Source organism: Cyprinus carpio, chromosome A19 (assembly GCF_018340385.1).
Source record: "Cyprinus carpio isolate SPL01 chromosome A19, ASM1834038v1, whole genome shotgun sequence".
Taxonomy (NCBI): Eukaryota; Metazoa; Chordata; class Actinopteri; order Cypriniformes; family Cyprinidae; genus Cyprinus; species Cyprinus carpio.
The window spans coordinates 10,019,886-10,046,040 of record NC_056590.1 but is presented as its reverse complement, the minus strand read 5'-3'; the positions used below and the strand labels follow the sequence as shown (position 1 = coordinate 10,046,040).

At 38.1% G+C, this 26,155-nt stretch overlaps 2 protein-coding genes across 2 annotated transcripts in view; one reads left to right on the top strand and one right to left on the bottom strand.

Annotated features, from left to right (window-relative positions):
• Positions 1-26,155, bottom strand: part of LOC109112404 (ribosome biogenesis protein bop1) — a 76,915-nt gene that overhangs the window by 43,435 nt on the left and 7,325 nt on the right. The window contains exon 3 of the mRNA XM_042776310.1: positions 23,825-23,974. Within this exon, the coding sequence (XP_042632244.1) occupies positions 23,825-23,974 (150 nt within the window). The remainder of the gene's footprint in view (positions 1-23,824; positions 23,975-26,155) is intronic.
• LOC109055282 (basic helix-loop-helix transcription factor scleraxis-like) lies at positions 157-6,249 on the top strand. Its single transcript, XM_019072508.2, has 2 exons — positions 157-1,098; positions 5,565-6,249. Exons 1-2 carry the CDS (start codon positions 532-534, stop codon positions 5,601-5,603), a joined length of 606 nt encoding a protein of 201 aa, XP_018928053.1. The 5' UTR covers positions 157-531; the 3' UTR covers positions 5,604-6,249.

The window sequence follows — 26,155 nt, the reverse complement described above, 5'->3', positions numbered from 1 at the left end:
CACTTTGCTCCCTGCCTGAACCGCCAGCTGGGGTATTTGCATAAGCAGTAAAAGAGAGGGATGGACAGAGGGAGAGAGAGGGAGGGAGTGAGAGGGGGAGGGAGGAATCATACTAGACACTCCCACAACCTATAAAGCACAATCATACTGAAACACTCAGTGAAACCACACGTGGGTCTCTGCGCAAGGGGGAGAGCAGCGCTGCACAGGGACAGAGAGCCGGAGGAGGAATGTGCATGTGTATTTGAGGAAGCAAGACGTGGATTTCAGCTCAAATTGGATGTGAGTGAGGACAAACAACAAATTCAACCCTTCAGGATCAATTCTCCAAGTCTTGACTGCAAAGAAAAACTAATTTCAAAGGGTTTGTAGTGTCAGGGCAATGTAATACCAGAGTGCAACTGTACTAGAGGACTATCCGGAGAGCAAGTGCAGGACTGGTTCCGAAGCTAAGAGATCCATGCATTACGAACTCTAGAGTCTTGCAAGCAACATTTGAGATCCGTGCGGAGAGGTTCGGAGGTTTCAGTGATGTCTTTCGCGATGGTGCGACCGGCTCCCAGCCGATACCTGTACTCCGAGATCTCGATGATGTCAGAGGACGATGAAAACGGCAGCGAGAGCTCGGGCTCGGATGACCGCTCGTTTCGTTTAGACACCTCAGGGTACGAACTTAAAGTTGGAAGAAAGCGGAAACCTGGTGTAGGTGGTGGACGGCTGATAGGTACGTCACCCAACTCCACCGGCACAATGGCTCCAGTGGCAGAGGGCCGTCCACGCAATGCAGCCAACGCACGGGAGCGGGATCGCACCAACAGTGTCAACACGGCCTTCACTGCCTTAAGGACTCTCATCCCCACAGAGCCTGCCGACCGGAAGCTGTCCAAGATTGAGACCTTGCGGTTGGCGTCCAGTTACATCTCCCACCTCGGAAACGTGCTCCTTGTGGGTGAAGCGTGTGGGGATGGACAGCCATGTCACAGCGGAGGGCCTTCGACCTCAAACTACTACCACCACCATGACTCGCCTAGTCGGGACTCGGAGAACTCACAGCCCAAACAGATCTGCACGTTTTGCCTCAGCAACCAGAGGAAAATGGTGAGTGAGACTTACGCAGGTGTTCTCCGTTAAGATTGTGCAATGATCTGGACGTGTTCAAGTCCACAAACAAGCTGTAGAAACACAGACAGAGGTGTGAAATACAGCTGAACCTCGGGGAGGGATAAAAGCAGGTCTGAATCATTCTCTGCTTGTAAGGTCACTGAGGGCAATGACTTGAGGCAAAGTTAGTCAGGATACAGTTGGGATGCATTCAATTCTATCAAAGTAAACCTGTAGAGTACCTTTGTTTATTTGTAGAGTACCGTTCAAACAAGTAGTTTAAGGGTTTGTTCCTTTCTATACAGCATTTCTGTAATTCGATCCACAACAAAGCAGTTGATACACACAAACCGTATTCCTACCTTCTAGAATTGGTACTGCCAAAACTTATAAGACAACAGAAAGCTGATAAGGAATAATATGTACATGCTTTCTGACGAATAATCAACTAGTGATTGCAGACAGTCTTTTCTACACTGGCCAACTACATCTTTTAGTTAATCTGCGTCGTAATTCTCAGCCTCCCCGAGATAACGTTTATCACTGAAAACAGTCCTCGATGCTCTGAAGCTGAGTTATGACTTCATCCACATGTCCTTTTCCATCAAGAGTGATATCTCTGTTACAAAGTGCGCTGCTACCATGACCTCATAGACAGATGCAGTGAAAGATCGGATTAAATGTAGCCCAACGGAAAATATCCAATCAACAAAGAGACTGTCAGGTAATATACAAACACATCATCCATCTCTTCCCCCGGCGAGCGTGACTGTGCTGACCTTGGCCAGTGGAGCCAACACCGCAGCACATTAAAAATAAAACCATAAATCACGCTTTGGCTGTGAGGAATACAATGACACCAAACCAAAAACAGGGGAAAACTGTAATTTAAACTTGCGTGGCGAAGAACTGTCAGAGGTTGAAATATAACACACGCTCAAGACAATTACACTCCGCCATGACACAAGAGCATTTTTGGTCAGGGTATCTCACCACCGCAATGTGTGTTTAATCCTCAAAAACCTGAAGTGCTTCCAGAAGCCATTGAGCTACATTTTCTTTTTCTGGATCTTTTAAAGTAAAGTCTGTAGCGAAGGAAATAAACAACAAAAGATAGCAACTGATTCCGCCGTGGATACTCGGCACCACACGGGTGAATTACAACAAACATAGTTTGGGCCATTTATGAAAACTGAGCAAATGGGAGGCATAAACATGCAAATGCAAATGGTCCGTGATCTATATATCAGGCCACGAGAATCTAGGGAACATCTGCTGCTGGGTATTTTCCCCCAAGTAGCTATGCACCAACCTCAGCGTTTCACTCTCACATCCTGTGTTGTTTTTAGTCGCTTCCTTGTTGCCCAATTAATATCCTTGTCAAGCATGACATGCAACTTGCTCGAACCTTCGTAAATCTTTCAGAGGAAGATTTGCATAGATTTCTGAAAGAAACACAGTGGTCTTTGCACTTTGAACTGAGGCATTAAGACCATTAAATTGTTAAGATTTTGATGGATTTAAAAAAGTTTCCTGTAATCCCAAAAACTGATAGCAGACTAATTTTTAAAAGCCAAACAAATCCGATTGGCTGTTATTTAATCATTTTCTACAACAAAATATCTGCTTTAATGAAATGTCAACAAGTCTGTGTTTCCAACTCATGTACTCTGCTAAATTGGCTAAATATTAGTAATAAATTTGACATCGGCCACTATTGTTCTGTAGATATCAGTCAAGCACAAATTAGCAACTGATTGAGCATCTTTAAGTATTCAAATCTAATTCCTAGATGTTCAATATTGTACAAACCACACTGTATATAAAAGACTGAAACAAATGTACAAAATAAACTAGAGCTCCTTATAATGCAAATTTATAACTGGCAACATAAAAGTTTTATTTGCTAAACTGTTTGTTGTTGAAAATCACATAGAAACAACCCAGAAACCACAAAGTTAGGAACAACAACAGGCCAAAGGCCAACACTCCCATTTCAGGCTGTAACCTTAATCCGTACTAAACGAAATGATAGATCTTTATAAGTCCAATCGAGAAATACGCCCATGTCTTCGGGATTCCAGTGGCAGGCAGATATTTGAAACAGACCGGGCCATGCCTTTGTAGTGCGCTTTCAGAAGTGGGTCTGTGCGCTCCAAAACCACACTCGTCTCTTTTACCCCTACTTAGTGCTCATTACGCCATGAAAATATCACTCAGCCAAGACGCGCAGCTTTATTGTTTCTAAAGAAAGAGAAAGATGAAATAAAGAACACACAAACCAGGGGGAAAGACATGGAGGTATAACTGAATTCAAATGTTCGGGTTTTTGCCAAAGTTAAGCGTCTGTACGCTGACACAAAACAGACAGCTGCTTCGAGATTCTCCAGCGAACGAGCGAAATGGACATTTAAATCAAACGCAGACAGTCGCGCTGCAGAAAACTGCTACTTTTGCCTGCTAAGACATTCAAGTCTCAAACAGATTTGTGTCTATATAAAAATGATAGATTTTACCCTAAACATTTTCCAGCTTTTGATGCATCTGGGGGGTTTATCTGTATTTTTTTTTTTTTTATCTTGGACTGCTTCTTGATGTTTGCACACGCACACACTCACTCACTCACTCACTCGGTAACTACTATTTTCTATATCACTATATCCACATGGCTGTACCACAAACACGACAGAGCAAGAAATTACCCCTATTTTTGTGTTTTGACACCATCTTTCTCTGTCCGTCTGGCTAAACCACACTAGTCATTAGTGGCGGACGTTTGGTTTCTTGCAGGTGAGGACAGGTTTGGATAGATTGCATAACCAGACTGGATTACTCAGAAAAAGTCTTTGAGGCAGATGGGATGTCTTCCTCACATTTATGGCATCTGCTCAGATGGTAACTGAATAAAATGTAACGTAAGTCATATTTTCTGCATAATTATCGAGACTTCTCTCATTACAAGCATATGGAAGAGTTTAGAGAATTTCATTCTAACGGGAGCCCGGACATTTGACACAATATGAAATAATTTGAAGTGTTAGAAGCGCGTGTTAAAGAGCCAAAATTTTTTCCTCCATAAACTGCCATTTCATTCGAATGCATCCTGAAAGATTTGGCCAAAAGCGGGATCTTATAAAACCGCCAAATGTGAATACTTCAATACCTTCTGGAAAGTGAAGCCACATGAATTAAAGTTAGGCTGGAATTGGGTCATCCTTTACCACAGGTGGGGCGGTACACTTCATAACCATAAACGAAGGAAAACTAGTGTTTAAGCTTGTAGGCAGCAGCGAAAAAGGTCTGTGCAAATACTCCTAAACACTATAAAAACAATCAAAAGAGTGTATATGGCACATTCAAAGGGTGCAAAACTCATATATTGGGATTAGCTCAAACACAAGACTGGTTTTAATAATCTACCCGTCCTGTCACCAGCGAGAGGCTAAAGTTACACATCTAAACGCATGCATGCACACACACCGTCTCATTGTGATCGTTAAACGTCAACCTTAGGTGAAGCTAAATATTTGTGTTAAGAGAACCGTAGCTACTTGAAAGGGGGAAAAAAGGAGGTGAACATTAATTTATTGATATAAAGATATTTGAGAATTTGCTGTGATTTGTTTCCTGCCTCAAAGTACTTGGAAATAATGTGTTTATAAAGGACTTCAGACCAAGGGGAGCGTACAATCAATCTGGGCATTTGGACGTAAGCTCCAGCAATAATAATTTCTTTACGGTGAGTTAGACAGGATATGAAAAGCAAATGTAGGCAAAATCCTATTAGTTTGCCCATAAGTGATCCCTGGAGTCAGAGCGCTGGTGACTTTAAAGTGGCACTGAACTTGAAGGGGCTGGGGAAAAAAAAAATAGGAGTGAGAAAAAAAAAGGAGGAAAGAAAGGAAAATGTTGAGGGTCAGGGTTATTTTCAAATGGGATTCTGTCTGACTTCATCAGTTAAGGTTGAGTGTTTTGACTAGGAACTCCTCCTACATCAGATGGGGGCCGCAGGAACGATGGCATTCCATCTGCTCCTGTTCTAAGCAAAGCAAACTGGGAAATGTCAGCCAGGTGTGTGTGTGTGCTACCGCAAATGGAAAGGTGATAGGAGAAAAACAGCAGGCGCATTAATGCCAAACGGCAACATGTGAACCATCAAGAGTCAAAAACTCCTTAAAAACTGAAAATCAATAAACTTGAAAAATTCTAGATAAAAGCATCACCTAAACAAATAAACTTCAATGTAAAAATGTAAATACATTTTAATACATTTATATGAAAATAAATGGATATTAATGATTTAAAAACATAAATATAATATATTAATGAATGTAAATAAATACAAATATAAAAAATATTTTTGAAAAAAAAAAATCTAAATTAAAAAATTAGAATTAAAAAGAACAAAAAATAGTTGGGCCTGACATTGTTCATAACTAATCAATTATTTTCTTTCATTTCAGAGCAAAGACAGAGAGAGAAAATCGGCCCTGAGGAGTTAAGCCACGACGTGAATGGATTTACAAAATATCATCATCACCAATGTACAAAAGCTGATGACTGCAAAACGCAATGTTGTGGTGTATATATGCAAATATCAATTCATATTTAATTATTTGTAAATTGCCATTGGACTGGAGCATTTTATTGAAGGAAAAAAAACAAAACACATATGACTGGAAAAAGACCAGACTGCAGCGACTTGATTACTCAAGAGCTGAACATCCCACCACAGACTACACCAAGCTAAACCAAATGTTTATCTTTGACCACAGGGAGTTTAGGTAATGCTATTCTCACCAAAGACAATCTCAATAAGAGGACTGCATTTACAAGGCTGCAAATGATCACATCACTTCCCCGGGAGACACAACATACGGAACCCAGCTTTGCAAATCAAAACAATGATGGAACATCTTCCTATATTCACGATCAAAGAGGACCTTGGGACGGTGCTCATTGAAATCATGAATAGATGCAAACTGACATGTGGCACATTATTTCTTACAAAAACACAAAAGACACTTAGCCTGACTATGAAAATGCAATAAATTCAAAAAATGCAGTATACTGTATGTCTAAAATGGCAAATTACTTATATTCTTCATTGTTTTAAATTAATAAAATACTGAACAAACAGAGTGAAAATCACCAGTGTTTATTTCTAGTATGACTCAATATCGTCACAAAGACATTTGGATATCTTTGTTATCCAACCATCCTGTAATTTAGCCAAAACCTCAAAACAGCTACAAAAACAGTCCCTCCAGATAAAGATCAACACTTTCATTTTATCATCTCTGTAGATCATCTCTCATCGCGAGTTCTTGAAGACTAAATATTTAATTTCACATTCTCTTTCTGTGTTTAATTAGGTTAAGAAATGCAAACACATCTAGAGACACTTACATAGTCTTATATTTCACAAACTCAGACATAATACATCAGGTTTATTCAATGTTATCAACTAAAACTGGCAAGAACAGTTGTTTATGATCTACTGCACTGATTCTCAAAATTTCTGACTCTAGATGTACTAGATAAGTATATACAGAATATACCAAGACAATCAGAATCCTGGTTGAGGGTGTGAATTGACATCAGAAATATTTTGAATTTTTTGATCTATCTATCTATCTATCTATCTATACATACATCTCTCTCTCTCAATATATAAAAAACCTAATCATTACCTTCATTAAACTTTGCCTTACAAAAAGTGCAAAGAAGTTACAATGTTTGTTACAATGGTTGCTCAAATCAGAGGACAGGAGGAAGTGTGAGCTGAAACAGACGACCGTACCGAGGTGGACGGCACAGGAAGTGAGGCCTGTCAGACAGACAGCTGTTCCGTGTGGTGGCGCAGATGGGATTCGCAGGTAAAGCCTTTGGCAGCGGTCCTGGCAGTGTCCACCCCTGACAGCACCCAAAAAAAAAGGTTGAGAGAAAGTTCTGACAAATTTTGTCTTGGTCTTTAGCGTCTCGTTTCACGTATCACCCTCAACCTCCTCCACACCTGCTCACCAAACTAAAGTCACTTCATCTCTCCTCTCAGGTAACTAAACCGAGAGTCTGCTTTGTTAAACTAATAAAAAAAAACAAGAGAGACAGCTTTATTTTAATCTTTTGACATTGGGTTAATATCATAATAATTGCAATTAATCTTATGATTGCTTTTGTAGTTAATGTCTAAAACATTCAGCTGCTTCTTCAGAAAAAAAATACATATACACAGAAGAGCTTCTCACGGGTGATATTTCATACTGAGCTTCAGTGTTATTTCAGTTCGACCATTGCAAAAACAGCTAATTATTTTACTTTCGTTAAATGCCCCATCTGGATTTCATTTATAAATAAATCTGTCGTTAACCTCCATGATTGGTGCAAGAATGGCAAAAACTTGCAATGAGACATACAAGCTCTGGTGTGTCATTAATTGGAGAGCCGAGAGCAGATTGTTTTTCAACTATATTATCAATTGTTTTTAGTTTATAAGTAAATCAAACTAGTCTGGTGTCAATGAAGCGGTACATGATCCTTACTGATGGGGCTGTGGAGGTAGGCGAGACAAAAAGCAAAGCATTAGGCAGCATCCCGCTGAGTCTTACCCCTCTGTTCACCCCGGTCTGTCATTCTGTCATCCCCTCATATCTCACAGAACAGCTCCTTATCGACACATATGAACCCAGTTACCTCACATCCAGCTACTACAGACATCAACACTCATACAGAAGAATAACAATAACAAAAGTAATCAGCAAAGACAATGCATTCAAATATATTGTCTGATCCAAAAAAAAAAAAAGAAAACCACCCATTCTAGTCGCTCATGAAAATGCAATTACTTGAGCTCCAAATGTCATAGAATAAAACACTATGGACAACTAAATGGAAAAGACATTAAACTTGAACAATAATATTTGGAAATATTATATTAATAGGAATGAAATGTGATCAATTAATCATAATTAATGTGATCAATGTCATAAATTAACACATGAATTCGACATGACCAATGCTGAATAACTTTATACACACACACATATATAATACTTTAGATTATGTATTTAAATATATAAAATGTATGTAAATTATAAATAAAATATAAAATAAAATATAATAAAATGAAAAATATATTTGTATATTTTAATTTACTTTGAATATCTATCTATCTATCTATCTAGCTCTCTCTCTCTCTTTCTCTCTCTCTCTCTATATATATATATATTTAGTTTATTTTTAATATATTCAATATACATGCAATGTTATATGCATGGCAGTAAATGTGAATTACACAGTGTGAGGCGTGAAGAAGAAATAAATTCTACACCGTTTACTCAATTCAGAGAAAAAAGTTGAAAACCAAAACTGTTTATTCATTGGCGAGACAGTCTGTATATTTTGGAAAGGACACAAGGGGAACCATCAACTTGGTTCCCGAATGGACACCATTATGAGCCAATGCAATAATCTTAAAATGATTAGTTATCAGTTCATTAATCTGCTAAGAAGTGTCTGAATTATCTCTGCACAACCAGTATCCAAAGAATCTTGAATGAGGGTTTTTTTTCCAATAACCATAACACAAAAGCATAATTTTATTTATTTATTTATTTATTTATTTATTTATATATATATATACACATATATTATATATATATATATATACATATATTGGTAAACTTTAACACATAAAAAAACATATAAAAAACAAAATCACATTATTTAATCACGCCGATATTTAACTACTGCACGTTTAATACCATGAAATGGGCCACTTTTATACAGTAAACAAGATGTTAAACTCATAATGCTATTCGCTTCAAATAAGCATAGATATCTACTCTACACCACACATTCACCAATGTCAAGTTACAAATTGGAAGCAACCGCAAACTAATCCTGAAAACACATTGTCCCCCTCATTACTGGCCTAAACAGTTTCAAAACAGAGCAGGCCAATGACCAGAGCATACGCAGTTCTTTCCATGAAGGCTGGACGTGGGGGTAATAATCTAGCCTCCCCCGGGTCCCGCGGGAACGTCTGGAGGATGGCTAGCAGATGACAGCTGCACAGGCCCGATTCTCATCTGTTCAGCATCAGAGCGCTGCTGTCCCGACCCGTCCTGTCCCGTCCCATCCGCCTTACCCAGTGAAGACAGTGCCATGCAGTCGGCTGGAAGGAACAGATCCAGTCACCTGACAGACCTGCAGCTTAGACCCCACTTTTAATTTCCAACTTCTTATACAGAACAAAAGGCCGTAAAAATAAACCCCATCATTATTTCTAAAATAGCAAAACCATGAAAGAGGTCATCTAAAGGTCAAGCGCTCATTACCTATGGCAAAAAACCACCACACTGCCCCGATAAATAAATAATCTGCAGATCTTCACACATGGGGCTTTAACCTTGGAGGATGCATGTGGAAAGTTTGCATTCTGGCAACGTAGATTTCAAATGGGTTTCCCACCTGGCCTCAAAGCATCCGGTACATCATTCAGAGAAAGTCATTATTTGTTGAAAATTAAATATCTAATGAGGCCTTAAGCTTTTCTATATGACGAGTCTGGTCGTATAACAGGAGAGAAAGCCATCGAATCAAATCCATGAGAGCAAAGTGCTTGACTTTTCCTTTATATCATTAACCAAAACATCCCAGGGAGCATTTTTTCCTTCTGCTGTCCTACAAGCCACGAGGAGCTGTTTGCCTGTATGGCTGTAGTAGCATATTTTCATTTAAAAATTTGAGGGGAGGCCCAGAGAAAGTCTGACTAAGGGCATCTATGTCAGAACATGAGGAGAGACGCTAAACACCAAGGTAGCAACGGGCCATATTTCTTTTTTCCTTTAGTTGTTTTTCCCCTTCATTGTGTAAAAACATGCATCAAGCATCTTTAAAAGGGGTCATATGATGTTGCTAAAAAGAACATTATTTTGTGTATTTGGTGTAATGAAATGTGTTTACGTGGTTTCAAAAAACACGTTATTTTCCACATACTGTATATTATTGTTTCTCCTCTATGCCCCGCCTTCTGAAACACATCAATTTTTACAGAGCTCATCGCTCTGAAAAGCGAGGTGTGCTGTGATTGGCCAGCTATCCAGTGTGTTGTGATTGGCCGAATACCTCAAGCATGTGACGGAAATGTTACGCCTCTTAACATATTGTGATGCCCTGTCCGAACGGAGCGACGAGACAAACATTAAAACTCATTATAAACGTGATATAAAAATGATTTCTAGTCCTCTTTTGGAAGGCCAGACAAAGTAGTTTTTCTTTGCTCTGAACATCTGGGCGGTGTTATGCAAATCTTCCCACATAGTGATGTAGATATGTGGGGGCGTGTTAGAACGAACTGTTTTAGGGGGGTGTGGTTGACTCATAACTTTTATAAAGAATATCTCTTTGAATTTGAGACTTTAGTCTTTGCAACTTCACAGATCTTCTTTATTCACCAAGAGATTGTAACACTCCAAAGAGAAAGGAAAAATTGAAATCGCATCATATGACCGCTTTAACAAAAATGTTTCTGCTAAAATAAGAGATAAAAGCTCTGTTCCAAAGCCTAGTGTGCTACACAGGGAGCATTTTAAGCACCATTTAAAGGGACAGTTCATTAAAAAATAAACATTCTCAACATCTCAATAAACATAATTTACTGAGTGTTCCTGTGGCTCAGTGGTAGAGCATTGCGTTAGCAGCGCAAAAGGTTGTGGGTTTGATTCCCAGGGAACACGTTAGGTAAAAAAAAATGTTAGCTTGAATGCACTGTAAGTCGCATTGGATAAAAGCGTCTGATAAATGCATAAATGTAAATGTAAACCTCATGTCATTTTAAACCTGTGTGACTTTCATCTGCAGAGGAAAAAAATAATTGTAACTGTTCTGATAAAAATCTTGATTTTTTTTCTTTAAATGTTATGATTATATATATATATATATATATATATAATATATATATATATATATATATATATATATATATATATATATATATATATATATATATATAGATATATATATCAATATGACTATAATATATATGCCGTAAAAAATTTGGAATCTTCTAATGTCTAAATGAAGCTGGGTGTTACCTTCCAACTGAACAAAAAACAGGGCTGTAAAGCTATTTTAAATTTGTATTAATTACATGATATGCTGATTAATTAAATCGCTAAATAATTGCACATGAATTCTGTCTGAATTCATTGCATTGAATAAACACTACAACTACAACTTTAGAAAGAAATATTTTGATTCAACATTTGTTTTGTGTGAGTCACTATTTGTACGAAACACAAGGTCACTGCCTACGCTGAGTGCTCCAAATCAATCACTTACGATGTTTTGTTTAGGATGCTGTCTGGGTGTAGGAATAGGGAGCTAACTAGGTTTTGGGGACAGAGTTGTAGTTGTGGGATTTTGAGGATCATCTCCTTCCTGTATTTGAGGTAAACAGCCAGTGCACGCCATTCTCCATATCTCCATTCATGTCCTCACCTCGAGTTCCTGAGGCAGCCCCCGCTGGCAGTTGGTTTCAATCAGGCCTTCTGGCAGGATGCATGCTGATCCAACTGGGAGTTGTGCTGAAGACCGGATGAAAAGGAAGTCCTAAAAACTGTGGAACGACAGGTGGCTTCTTTGGCTGCTCTCGAAGAAAAAAAAAGCCAGCTTTCCAACGCCTACCCCCCACCTCCACACACCTGCAAGAGTCCAATGGACCGCAGCCTGGGGTCCCGTTTGCTCTGTCTGACCAGCACGCGATTTACCAGAGTGCCTCCTCCCCGTCTGTCCCCCCACCCCCGGCCCTCTGGATCAACATTCCCCCCTGACTAAGAAAAACACATCCCCGCTTCTCCTTAAATAGACTATTAAAAAGAGATTTCCTGCTGACAGCAGCGTGTCAAGCCAAGATTCCACATAATTTACCGGCGATCTGTCAATTTTATCAGCCTATTGATTTCAGCGGAGTGCGCTGGGCTGAAAGAAGACCTTTGTGTTTTCAGACAGGAACAGTTTGGAAATCACTTCATCCTTAGAACACAACCAAGACTTTTCAATCCATCCCGGGGTCTTTGGACAAAAGCCTGGACGAGTGCTGAGCGTTTGCTGATCAATATCATTTTTGTCATTTCGTCTATTCTCTGACAACTCACAACACTGTAGTGTACTCTACGCAAATGGTGCATTTGCAAATACTTAACTGGTGTTCTCGTATCACTGACTAACATTAAAGGAGTATTATGGGTTAAATAGAAATTAAGCTCAATAGGGGTCAACAGTGCCAGGCCAATTTTTATAAATAATCTATAAATAATCTTTGTTTTATTTATAACTTAATTTTATTACAGTTTAGCCTTTGATAGCTAAGATAAAAGCATACAAAAATCATCTAAACTAGCAGCTTCAAGAAAAACTGATTTTAAGCACACAAAAGTTAAAGCTCATGCAAGTTTACTTTAATAACATTTTAATTTTCCTACCACTTACTGTCCTATTTCTATCACGATTAAAAATAATTCAGGGACTTATTACAAATAAATGCAATAAAAATGTATTGATTTAATTAAGCATTTTAAATTGCGAGCAATAATTTGATGAGTTCTGTTGACTTTTTTTCTTTTCTTTTTTTTTGTAGCAACTTAATGAAATTGTTTGAAAATTGGAAACTGGATTTCTAGTTCCCAGTATGCTTTGCACAGGACTAGATAAGGAGAATAAATGTTGAAATGAAGTATCGTCCACTTTTTAGTTTAAAAATTTGTTAATATGCTACTAAAATATGATAAAAATTAAGTTTCTGTAACTCAGTGTAATTTGTTGGTTGAAAATTTTTATTAGAAGCTGTCATGACTCAAAACGATTGTTGCAAACTGTTGTTAATTTTTAGAGCGATAATGCAAGTGACACAAAGGCCAACAATGACTCCTATAAATAACAATAAATTACTCAATAATAAACTGAACAGAAATAGGATAAAACCTAAGATATTGCGCAATCCTCTGCTCTAGCCGCTTCTCCCCTCTGAAACACACACAGGAATACATTCGTTCAGTTTACGGCTCCAAATAGCTTACACGTTTGCTTGACTCCTGCCAGAGGAAGGAATTATTGGCCTGACTCTGATCTGGAAGGTACGGCGTGGGTGTGAGGTCTGTGTGGGGACCAATGGCTCCCGGTGGGATACAGCCCTTAAATCCCCCCCTTTACCTTGCTGCATGTGCAACAGAACACCACCCACATTCACTTGAGTCTAATTTGATAAATCTAAAGAGTGGCTCGATCCAATGGATCCGGGAGAACAAAACCGCTCTTTGTGTTTTAATAGCGCAGACGCTTTCGTAAAAATCCATGCCCGTGTCTGCCGAAGCAAAAAAACATATTAATCATTCTCTTCCCTGAAACGCTCAAGTGAATGGCGTGCTGGGGGAAAGACAAAGAGAAGCATAGAAACTACACGAAGAACAGGCGTAGACATTGCTTTTAACAAGAACTAGAAAACAAAATACAACTATGGTGCTAGAAAACACCTCAGGCCAACAAGGTACAGATAATGGAAGAGGTCAAAGGTCTACGGTGGAAGTTTTGGTGGAAATGGTGGCTGGAAACCTCTAGGACTTAATTTTAACCCTATAAAGCCTACTGGATCATATTTGATACACAAATTTCTAAGGCCTCAACATGACCAAAACTTTGCTGAAAAATCTGTTGGGCACAATCTACTACACGCCTTGTCTGATTGATAGTTAATACTTTTTTTTTAGCTAGTAAAATGCCTTTTAGTTTCCATATTAACACTTACTGGACAGAATCAACGTAAATTTACTTGATTACCCATATACCATTTCTTAGAAAAATCCTGTTAAATTGTGAGTATCTAATTGGGCTGCTCTCTTAATAGTTGACTAAATGTTGATCGACGAGAAGAGGCTTAGTCGACTAAAATTTTATTGAATTAATGAATACCTGTCAAAAAGAGTTCATTTGGAATTCTCCAGCTTTTAAGAACAAGCATAAGATAACCCGGTTTCTCCGGTAGTGAGCAGAACTAATGCGCGAAAGGCAATCTCATTGGCTGGCACTCGACTATTACGGTCCCTGTTTCGATTTCAGCAAATCAGTTCCAGCGAACACAGACAACATGATTAATATTCATGAACCCAGCAGCTCATTAATCAGTAGTGCATTTTATATTGTTATTAGTCATGTTGTTATTATCTTATCAGTATTATTGTTAGTTTTTTCCCTTTTTTTATTTTTTATTTTTTTACAGAAACACTGAATGACTAACATTATCTTAGACACCACCACCAGTCCTAAGTTCAGTTAAAATGACAAATATACATTCATACATGGTTACAAAATTAAAATTCAAATGACTGAATATCCACAATAAAATAATACAATATTATCATAATATCATATTATAACGCTTGACTGACTGATGTTAAGAGTGTACTAGAGAAATCTTTCGGCAGGGGCAGCCCTAGCATCTAATATCATACATCAGGCTTTTGAGGAACATTTATTTTTTTATCTCTCAATCACCATTGCATTGTATTATGTTTTGAAACAACAGAGCTTTGAGCTTAAATCTAAGCATTTAAACATCATCTTACTAAGACCTATTGTGTGACAACTGATATTTATATGCATTTTATGTATAGTCTGCTATACTATTATAAAGATCATTGATTTAAATTATAAGCTATCAGAATTTCCTTTTTGCTATGCGAGTTCACTTTACAAGCTGGTTTGGTAGTAACAATGCAAAGAAAGTGAATGATGGGATATTGACCAAGCAGGGTTCTCATTTCACTTGGCAAGCAGACTGTGACTTAGGAGCAGTGAGAGGTGCCAAACGCTCTGCAGAAGACTTAGGGTCAAAGGTGGAGGTTAGTTCAGGCTTCAACTGTTGCTGGGCTGCCAAGGGTGAATGTATACGACCCCCATGGTTCCTGTTTCATAAATTGATGTGAATTTGCTGCTTGAACAGAGAGCCAGGACCTTCCCCGACGTCCGCTTGGGATCCTGAATTTTTTGAAAGAAACACTGTCCAGGATAAGCGCGTTGACGGCTTTGATTAGCTTTGAGTATCCAGGACCTTTTCAACCATTTCAATCTTGATGCTCTGTAGACGGTCGCTGCTCTCCAAACGTACATACGAGCTGAGTGGAACAGATATTCAGGTTTTCAGAGATGATGGGAAAGCGGTAATGATGGCCGATAATAAAAATCTCCACCTACACTCATAAAACCTAAAACTTCCAATCAAAATGGGAGCCTCCAATGGAAAGACAAAGGAAAAGAAAATAACACTGGTAAAGGTAGACAGCTGGGGAACACTGGGTCATATCATGCTGTGCTGCAACTTTTACATGTAGCGACATAGAAAGGCTGCCAATGCTAGTAATGAAGGGGGAGGTAAATGGGGTTTCTTTTAGGGCTGCATGATTAACTGAAACAAAACTGAAATCACAATGTGTTTCAGTGTGATTTTCAAATCGCAAAGGCTGCATTAATTAAATGTATGCGCTGTGTGTTTCAGAGTGAAGCACGGCACTGTGTTCATTTACACATGAGCAGCTCAAGATCCACCAGTGTTTTCAGTGTCTCGGTTCATTGCTCCACACAGACTCCATCTCTGCATCCTCTCTGAGTTTGGGTCAACTTAATGTGCATTTGGAAACGCATCATATACCAACCATCTTCCCAAACATGTAATGAAAAGCACTTATTGACCAAAGAGAAAATTTAAAGGCTCTCTGTAGTTTTGCATCAAAATAAAGGTTTCATGGTTTGACATTTGAAAGTTAAAAAATTAAATATTAGTATTGTAATTTCAGAGTTTAAAATTATTATTATTTTTAAAATACTCTACTTTTACAGTATTTTGTTTTTATTTAGTGAAAGTACTACTACTAATAATGATACTAATTGTTATTATTATTAGTAGGAGTAGTAAAAAGAAACAAAAGTAATATTACTATTGCATTATGCATGTATATATTTTAGCCATATTGATATATAATTGCATTAGTTTGGCCAAATTGTACAGTCCTATACAGACAAGCACAGTAAACCTGGAATTTTTTTTAAATGCATTTTAAATTGCAATCGCAACTTTTATCAGAAAAAAATACTAATTAACAGCTTTAGTGTCCCTTCCCTAAATTAGCCTTTAAGAGCCCAGAACTGCTAAAATTCAAGCTTTTTTCCTTGCCATCAGATTGACCGCAATCATTTGAGATCCCATCTGGAACTCATCAGTCCGGCATTTGGAAATGGCCCAATCATGAAATTAAACTTTGGGATTACCAAAATTTAGAGAGCAACGCAAATAAAATTCACCCCAAGACATGTGCACCCCGTCTCGGTTACAACAGATTTCATATTTCCAAGGAGTGGGTGGCACAGATCCCCGGAGGGGAAGGCTGGGTTCCCTCTTAACTCTGGAGCAATCTGGACACCTGACCAGTCGCCATTACAGGTTGTGTTTGTTTTACTTTGTACGGGAAAGCAAACAGGGCTCTTTTCTTCAGACGGCGTGGGCCGAAATCTTTCTTAAATCTCTGGGCGGAAATGACAAAGCCAGCCTTTACCTTCCTGAGTGAGATTTGACCACCTGAAGAAACTCTCTACACCGCAAAACCTCCTCAACGTGTAATTACTCTGACATCATTTGGGACTGGAGGAAATCGCTAACTAGATCCATCAAATGCTCGCCCATGTCCTTTAGATACAGCAAGACTCTCGCATTATAAGTCCAACCACATATGCAAATGTCTGGCTCTAAATAAAACCTCCCAATTAAAACAAAACAGTTGCCATGCAACCACTGAGGTCAGCGAAAGTTTTGGAACATGCCTGATTCTACCAAGACTGCAAAGGATGTAAAATTTCCTCCACTCATGACAGCTCCTCAGTGGGTCACTGGACCGGAATCTGGAATCAGTCAGTCAATGTGATTAGCAGACGTGACCTCGATCTGCTACCTGTCACTAGAGCTTTATGTTAGAGCCCAGAGAGAGGGCCGTTCTGAAAAACCTCAAAAGAGAATCACCCATCCATGGCTTAACCGCACACTGGAAATAAGATTTCAGCCATGTGGCTGCCAAGCAGATAGCAGAAACTGCACCCCCTATGGGCAGATAGGAAAATGACTTTCTGAAAAGGCAAATATAACACTATGAAAACATTAAAACCAGGGCTGTGTGTCATTTAGAATTGAACTGAGAATGACTTAATTTCCAATTCAAAAAGTTGCAAACTGGGTGAAGAACTGCAATTTGAAATTAAATTTAAATCAGAACAAAAACTCAAAGATATTCACATAGACAGATAGAACGATAGATAGAATGATAGATGGAACGATAGAATGACAGATAAATAAATAGAAAGAACGATAGATACATACAGACAGACAGAAAGATAGATAGATAGATAGATAAATAAAGTTTGAGCTCTAATCATAAAGCTTCTATGGTAGTCAAAATTTTAAGTGGATCAAAAAGTTCATCAAAGTTGTCCTAAGACAAGAACGCATTTTGGTCTTAGGTTTTAGGACAACTTTGATTAAAGGTTTTGATCCACTTCTGTAAATACTACTGGAACCAATCTAGTCATGTGTCGATATCAAGCTTACGAACACTTCCTGTCCATCCATGATCACCAAAAATAAAAGGACATCGGGTTAAATGACATCAACACTATCTGGTTTTATCACAAATTTCCTATCAAAGTACACGCTTTACCTCCTGTTGCACACTAAAAACACACACATCTTTCGAGGCTACTGTGCAGGGTCTCAGTCTTTAAGAGCAGTAGCTGCTTGGCTGCAGGAAGCTGAAGTTGCGGCCGGGAGCCAGAACCCCTTTCCCCCTTAATTCCACAATGTGTCTTCATTCATCTCGAAGAGCACATGGAAAAGCCATTGCGGGGGAAAAGCCCCTTCCTGCCGGCTTGGTCTCGGACAGACGCTGCACTCTCATGTATTCCCTCTTCACTCGGCTAACAGGAAATAGCCCTTTATTACAAAGGGGGACGTGAGGATGAAAAACAGGGGATTTAGAAGTCTGGAGTTTTATTTGTAGACAGCTTGTGCTGAGAGCTGCGAAGGGATGGAGAGGCAACCCAATCTGCCGTCTCCCAACAAGGGGGGCTAATTTAGCGTACGCCAAGCGTCCACGAGACCACCGCAGATCTGCACGGCGCACACAGAGACATCTGACAACACCGCAAAGATCAGGCCCACGGCACAAGAAGTAAAAGACAAGACTGACAAGCTAATGAGATTCACACTTTCTCATCTCCATATGAGATAACTGAACGACCTGAAATGAGTGCAGATTATAAGAGAGGAGCCACCTGTAGACGACCGGAAACGCTATTAGCAATGCATTTAACATTCAATAGTTAATGTAGGGTGGGACTTTATCTTATCCAGTGGGATAAGGAAAAGGTCCAGGATGCTAGAATAGTCGTCTAGTCGGTTGTTGAAGACTAGTTTCTATTGTATCATATGGTTGACTAGTTTGTTTCATTCAGCTTTAATAATTTTATATATATACACATTATACAATATATTTTACAGTGCAAACAGCATGTTGTGTTTTAGTGTGCTAATAATCCAATAGCAATTTGTACAATGCGAGTGAATTAAAAAAAATCATTGGCACATCATGATGCAGCAACACTGCAATATTCAATTCACTATTTACAATGTTTTCAACTAAGCGTATCATTATAAAGCAAAAAAAAAGATAAATTAATATTTAATAATTGTTAACAAATGTTTTTAGATGAAAAAACATTAAAATATTTGGTTAAACAGTATGTTAGAGTTTGATAATGTTTTTGTAATTTCATACATTTTTTAATCTTGTAAATGCTATTTTTGTTGATCAAAAAAAGTCAAGAAAGACTAAAATGAACAAAATGACACTTACATCAAAATATATCTAACTAACTAACTCACTGCTACATTACTGATTAAACTGACACGTATGAGCAACGTTCCCATTATTACACATGATCTGTAGTTGTACAGGTGAAACTTATTTGTTCTTTTATGATAATGCTGATAACTATGAACTAAACTGTTATTTTCAATGTCTAAAACAATAAAATAGGTAAAGATAAAATGAACTAAAATGAACACACGACATAAATGGTGGAAGTCGTGGCCTAATGGTTAGAGAGTTTGACTCCTAACCCTAAGGTTGTGGGTTCGAGTCTCGGGCCGGCAATACCACGACTGAGGTGCCCTTGAGCAAGGCACCGAACCCCCAACTGCTCTCCGGGCGCTGCAGCATAAATGGCTGCCCACTGCTCCAGGTGTGTGTTCACGGTGTGTGTGAGTTCACGGTGTGTGTGTGTGTTCACTGCTGTGTGTGTGCACTTTGGATGGGTTAAATGCAGAGCACTAATTCTGAGTATGGGTCACCATACTTGGCTGTATGTCGCGCCACTTTCACTTTTAAAATACTGACTAAATTTAAAAGACATTTACATCAATATATGCAAACTATAAAACCATAATTAACATTACAGCATTTGTCATTTTGCACATTATTGTGAACTAAATTTGTTTACACTGAATAGAATAAATTGGACTAAAATTAATGAATATTGCATGTCAAAATATTGACACTTTCATTAAAATATGAAAACTTAAAACTGTAAAAAATACATCTACAGCACAGCAAAACTCTCTCCAAGAAGTTGCATCTCTAAATTCATTAAAAAAAAACAGCACTTTTGTAACAAATTCATTGAGTTCCATAGACAAATCACTTCTGAAATTTACTCCTATGAGCAATCCCCCCCTTTTTGCTCTGTTACGACAACACTGATAAATGGTCCATAATAACACAAATGACATTTACGAAGAAAGTAAATAAGTGCAACTTTGATTTCATGTAGTCGTTAAACTAAAAAAACTAAAAGAACTAGAAACCTCCAAAGACAGAAATGCAAAAAATGTGAACTTTTGCAAACTAAATGATGGTAGTCAGCGTTCCTGATGTGTTCTGAATGACTACGAAGGGGCATTAAAAAGTCACTCTGAAATCGGGGATCTACCCAAGAACAATAACACTTCTGCAAAACATTCCTGGTCGGTAGCAGATTGCCAAGAACAGTTTTGGATGGCTACTGTGTTTAGGTTGCATGGCCTGGCAAATTATCCAGACCGCATTGTGCCAGGGTTCAATGGTTTTCAATGGAGCATGTAAATTAAAGAGCTGGAGAGGAATTCTTTAATGGTCCTACATGTAAATATGAGACGCTACAGAGCTCCTTACTGCAGAGGTGCATCACAGCCTCCCCTCAAAAAAGCCAACAGAGACATTACAGAAATGTGGTAACGTCTGACAGGGGTAAGGGAACAGTATCAAGTACTGCGGTTCAGACACTTCCAGCCTGAGGAACAGGACAAGAATCTTTTTCCTTTACATGAAACATTACACAACTAACCATATTACCCTCTATGGAACAATGAAGTAATCATGTCTGTGCAAACGTAGCAGAAAAAACCACTGCTATATTTAGAATTACTTAAATCATCTTAGTCTACTTGTCATTCAGAAGTTATTAAGTGTCATGTCATTCAAGAAACATCAATAATAGATTTCCATTATTAAAACAACAACAACAACAACAACAACAACAACAACAACAAAAAAACTCATTGAAAGGAATAGTTCACCCTCACATCCAAGATGTAGATGAGTTTGTTTCTTCATCTGAACAGTTTTGGAGAAATTTAGCATTACATCACTTGCTCATCATCGGATCCTCTGCAGTGAATGGGTGCCGTCAGAATGAGAGTCCAAACAGCTGATAAAAACATCACAATAATCCAGAAGACTCCAGACCATCAATTAAAGGCAGGGTAGGTGATTTGGTTCAAAAACATTTTTATTATGCTGGTTGAAAGTCTCTTCACATCCCAATAGCAATCACTAAGTATGTATTTAAATCGTCTGTGGAAGGCGTAGGACCATAAAATGTTTGAACAATCAGATTATCCGGTCTGAACATTAAGACAGACTGTCCTACCTGCCCTTCAATTTATGTATTTGCATAATACATATAATTTTTTGCATAATAATCACCTTTAACATCTTGTGAATTGAAAACTGTGTGTTTGTAAGAAAAAAATTCATCATTAAAGGGGATGCTATCATATGATGCTGCTAAAAAGAACATTATTTTGTGTATTTGGTGTAATGAAATGTGTTTATGAGGTTTAAGGTTTAAAAAAAAAACACATTATTTTCCACATACTGTACATTATTGTTTCTCCTCTATGCCCCGCCTTCTGAAACGCATCAATTTTTACAAAGCTCATCGCTCTGAAAAGCAAGGTGTGCTGTGATTGGCCAGCTATCAAGCGTGAGACGGAAATGTTACACTTCTTAACATATTGTGATGCCTTGTCCGGCTGGAGTGAGGAGACATAAACTAAAAAAACCCATTATAAACGTGATATAAACATGATTTCTAGTCATGTCCTCTTTTGGAAGGCAAAAACAAAGCAGTTTCGCTTTCTCAACAAAACAGCGTCACACAACGCGGCCTTGAATGAGCAGAGGCCAGAGGCCTAGAGTGAGCCAAGGCCGGCTTGAGTGAGCAGAGGGGGGTGGTTTGAGGCGGATTCTACGAAGGAGCGTACCTTGGTCTTGCAGCAACCACATGTGACGACCCCGGGCTGGACTCCGCTTCATTCACGGTGAAAGCCCATTCGGCTATCCACAGTGCAAAGTTGATGTATTTCCTCAGTGACCAGCACGGATCAGCTCCAGGCATGACGAAGCGTATATCTTCCTCTTTGGGAAGGCAAAATAAAGTAGTTTCACTTTCACAGTGAAACACACAGCGTCTATACGACATGGCAGCGGCGGCAATAACAATACTACAACGAGAATAAAAGTTATGTCTTTTTTCTTTGCGTGAACATCTGGGTGGCGTTATGCAAATCTTCCCACTTAGACGTGTTAGAAAGTAGCCATTTAGTGGGGGCGTGGACGAGCCTCAACTTTTATAAAGAATATCTCTTTGGATTTGAGACTTTTGTCTTGGCAACTTCACAGATCTTCTTTATTCACCAAGAGCGTGTAACACTCCAAAGACAAAGGAAAATTTGAAATTGCATCATATGGCCCCTTTAAGACGTTTTTCAAAGCTCGAACCATTGCTTCTGGCTAAAATACGAGGCCTTCATACATAATATTGCTTTCTCCAGTGAAAAGGTCATCTTGTCTGAATCAGGAGAGAAATATGCACAGATCAGGCACAGTTTTTAAGAAAAACCAGTCTGAAACAGTTCTAAATAAATATGTTTGTGGATTTTGATGTGAGAGGATGACATGGGGTTGTCCTTTTCACTAGAAGAAGAGCTTTTATGGACTATGGATCAGATGCATCAAATGCATTAATAATGGATTAGCTCCTTCACAAACAAGCATCTTTTCGCGTCACAAGACATTAATCGATGGAGTGGTGTGGATTATTGTGATTCACTGCAGAGGATCCGCTGATGAGCAAGTGATGCAATGCTAAATTTCTCCAAATCTGTTCTGATGAAGAAACAAACTCATCTACATCTTGGATAGTTTTTGGGTGAACTATTCCTCTAAAGGTACACTAAAGTTTGACTTTGACCTCAGCTGTCATTACCTAGACTAAGAAACCTGAATAAAACTTACTCAAACTAAGAAAGTGCACAAAACTATGCATTCCTGCCATTTAGTATTTTTGTGAAATTAAGCTGGTTTTTCAAACAGTTTGTTCATAAAGAGCCTAAAATTCCCTTAAGTAGTCAAATTATGCATTTGTTATGCATCCAAATAAAAGTCAAAAGAGTTGAAAGTCAAATGGCCATCTGGAAACAAATGATTGGAGGACAGCATGCAAAGGACATATCGTAGCAGATGCAGGTGCACCAACACCTGGACACAATGGTGATATTCAGACTCGCTCAACCGGAAACTGGAAGTGAATGGAAATAAGAGTTGAGCACAAAAAACATTTCCATGCATTTTCAGTGACCTGAAACGAAGAAACACATCGAACATCCAACAGTCTGAGACCAGTAGTGAACTATCCTTTTCAAACTGATTACAAGTGATGTTAGAAGCTGCATGAAAATTTGAGTGAACACCTGCATTGACATTTAATTACAGAGCCACTGGAGCTGACATCAACAAAACCTAATGATTATTTTTTTCAGCACAGTTTGAAATGATCCAAAAAGAATTTTTTACTTAAAGTGCAGAATCTTAAATATTTCATATTTAAAATCCAAAAGCCTAGCTAATTTCTTTGTCAAAAAGAAAAAGATAAAATTGTTTCAAAAGGGTCTCACACTTTGTTCCTACAAAAATGGTATAATCACTATTGCACTTCCATAATAAATGAATATGGGATCTCCGTCAAACAGTGGAAGAAACTTTCAGAAACGTTGTGTTACGGCAGTGGTGGCCAAGATCACATTACCACAGTTTTGTAGTTTTTGTAGCATTGCAACTATGATATTTTGGCGAAAACTACATTTACCACAGAACATTTTAAAAGGCAGTGTTGTCTTTAAATCCCACCTAGCCATGGACAGCTGTGGAAAAACAGCTTTCAAACAAAATCGGACTCCGAGTTATGCAATGTTGATTGTTCTGACATTGGAAGAGCTTCCTGGTCTGGACGATGAAGAGATTCTTACCTCCTCATCAGACGTGTCGTGCTCATACTCGTCCACCTGAGAGGAAGTCTGGAGGCCGCTGTCTCTTGCGGACACAACACTTTCCTCTCCTCCCTCCTTCCCTGCAGTTTTCTTCTTTTTCTTATTTTCCTTTGAATGTTGGCCATCGGTCTGTAGGAAAAAAATAATAACATTAGCTGTGATGAAAAATCTTAGATTATGTATTCAAACATGGAGAAATAATTTCTATAAACAGTATTAAATGAATCATAAAAACTAAAAATCTTAAAAAAAAAATAGCCTCAAAAGATTTTCTGAGTGAATCGCATATTTAACCCAATCCCAGAAAAGTTTTTTTTTCTCACATTTCTTGAATTTTTTCCCATACCAGTTAAATTCACATTTGTAATGTGAAAAAAAAAAACTTTTATTTATCAGTGTTAATTGTCTAAATTCATGCATTTATACACTAAATAATAGTATTTGTTGTACTTTATGCAGATTGCATTAAGCTAATTTATATTACAAATGACCAAAAAAAGAATCTCATATTTTGTCCAACCCCAAAAAGTTTTTTTTTTTTTTTGCCACTGTGGCTTTCCTTTTCCCTTTTTTACTTGGCAATAAAACTCTTTCTGATTCTGATTTTTCCATACCAATTAAATTCACATTTATAATGTGAAAAAAAAAAAGGTTTTCTCAGTTTCAAATCTAAAAATCTCAAATTAATCTATTTATACATTAAATTGCTGTATTTGTTGTACTATCTTTATGCAGATTAATACAATAAAAACTGTATTACATTAATTTACATAAAAAATAATTGAACAACAAAAATGAAGAAAGAAAAACTTGAATTATTAAAAACAAACAACAAAAAGTTGCAGTACACCATAATCAGTACAAGTTGCATTATTTACATTGTTCTGTGACTTGTATATACCTTGCATAATTGTATGCAACTGTTGTAATTAAGTCATATTGTAAATGTAACAAGCAGTAGTTATTAGCACAGCAATGGTATGCAACTAGTATGTACCAGGGTTATTATAGCTAACTAAAACCATAAAAAAAATCATTTGTTACGTGATCTAAAATAAATGTTAACTGAAATAAAATATGAAAAAAAAAAACTTATTTTATTTCAGCAAGTTACCAAAGCAACATTTGCCTTTTTCGTATAGTTTGACTAAATGTAGACAAAGAACTAAAACTTAAAAATAATAACAATAATAAAGTCATACTCAAAAAATGTAAAACTATGCAAAAAAATTTGCATATAAAGGCTTATAAAATTTAATTTCTGCAAAATTAACTAAAATGAAATATGAACAGTTTTTAATTTTAAATTTTTCAGCACGCAAGTACACGTAGCCAGTTATTTAATGCTGTTGTAGAAAAACATACTTCAGTACAGCGTTTTCCAGACCCCGTCTTTTTATGGCAGCATGACAGTCTACATGTTTCAGGTATACAGTTTATTTCATTTCACATACAAACTTCCTCAGCGTGATTTACACGTGTGCCGTTGAAAAGCAGTCACCAGAACCTCGCATCCTGCCCGAGACGCCGGGGCAGTGGTGATGAAAGCTCGCAGTACCGCCTGTTATTTACCACAGCCCATCAGTCACGAGAAGGCCAAACGGACTGAAAACCTCCAAACAGGGCTGAGAGGAAGAGCAGCTTTGAGCCGCCGCGTCTCCCACGAGCCCGAGATGGGGCAGGTGAGCAACCTGCACTGATTTACAGCTCCTTAACGTCCCGCTATCTCTTGGACTGCAAAGCTAAGTGAAACACTTCCTCCCTGAAGCCCAGTTAAATCCACATCAAGACGCTCGAGCCCCGCGTTCCTGAGTGCCTCGTGCAGCCCCAGGGACGGCCAATTTTTCCGCTAGTGCTGAAGATCTAAAAACAAGCTGAAACAGAGTTTTGGAAAAGAAGGGTTGGGGGTACGACACCGGTTGCTCAGAGTCATTAGACTGCAGGCCAAATCAGGACGTGACCCGTTAGGATGAGCAGCCATATCAAATGCATTCACAAAACATTTGCTTCCAATACAAAATTGTGAGTATCTCGAGGACCTTCGTCACGTTTCTCTCATTATTCAGTTGATTCTTCCTTGCATTGCAATTTGTAAGTATAATATAGAGATATACAGATATTTTAAATGTCTCTAATTCTAACAAACAACAGTGAATCAATTCAAACTGTTGATCCATGAATCCAATTCAATGATTAATTTGCAAAACTCAAAAACGGTTTATGGAATTTTTTTTTTTTAAACATATATGGATGTTAAAGTAAGAATATATAGGCTATTATTGTTAATCACTTTGTTATATTGCATATATG

Excerpts from the sequence above, each read along its gene's own strand:
- LOC109055282 (XM_019072508.2), top strand. The coding sequence starts at position 532 with ATGTCTTTCGCGATGGTGCGACCGGCTCCCAGCCGATACCTGTACTCC. Across the intron at positions 1,099-5,564 it reads TCAGCAACCAGAGGAAAATG|AGCAAAGACAGAGAGAGAAA; the intron begins GTGAGTGAGACT and ends CTTTCATTTCAG.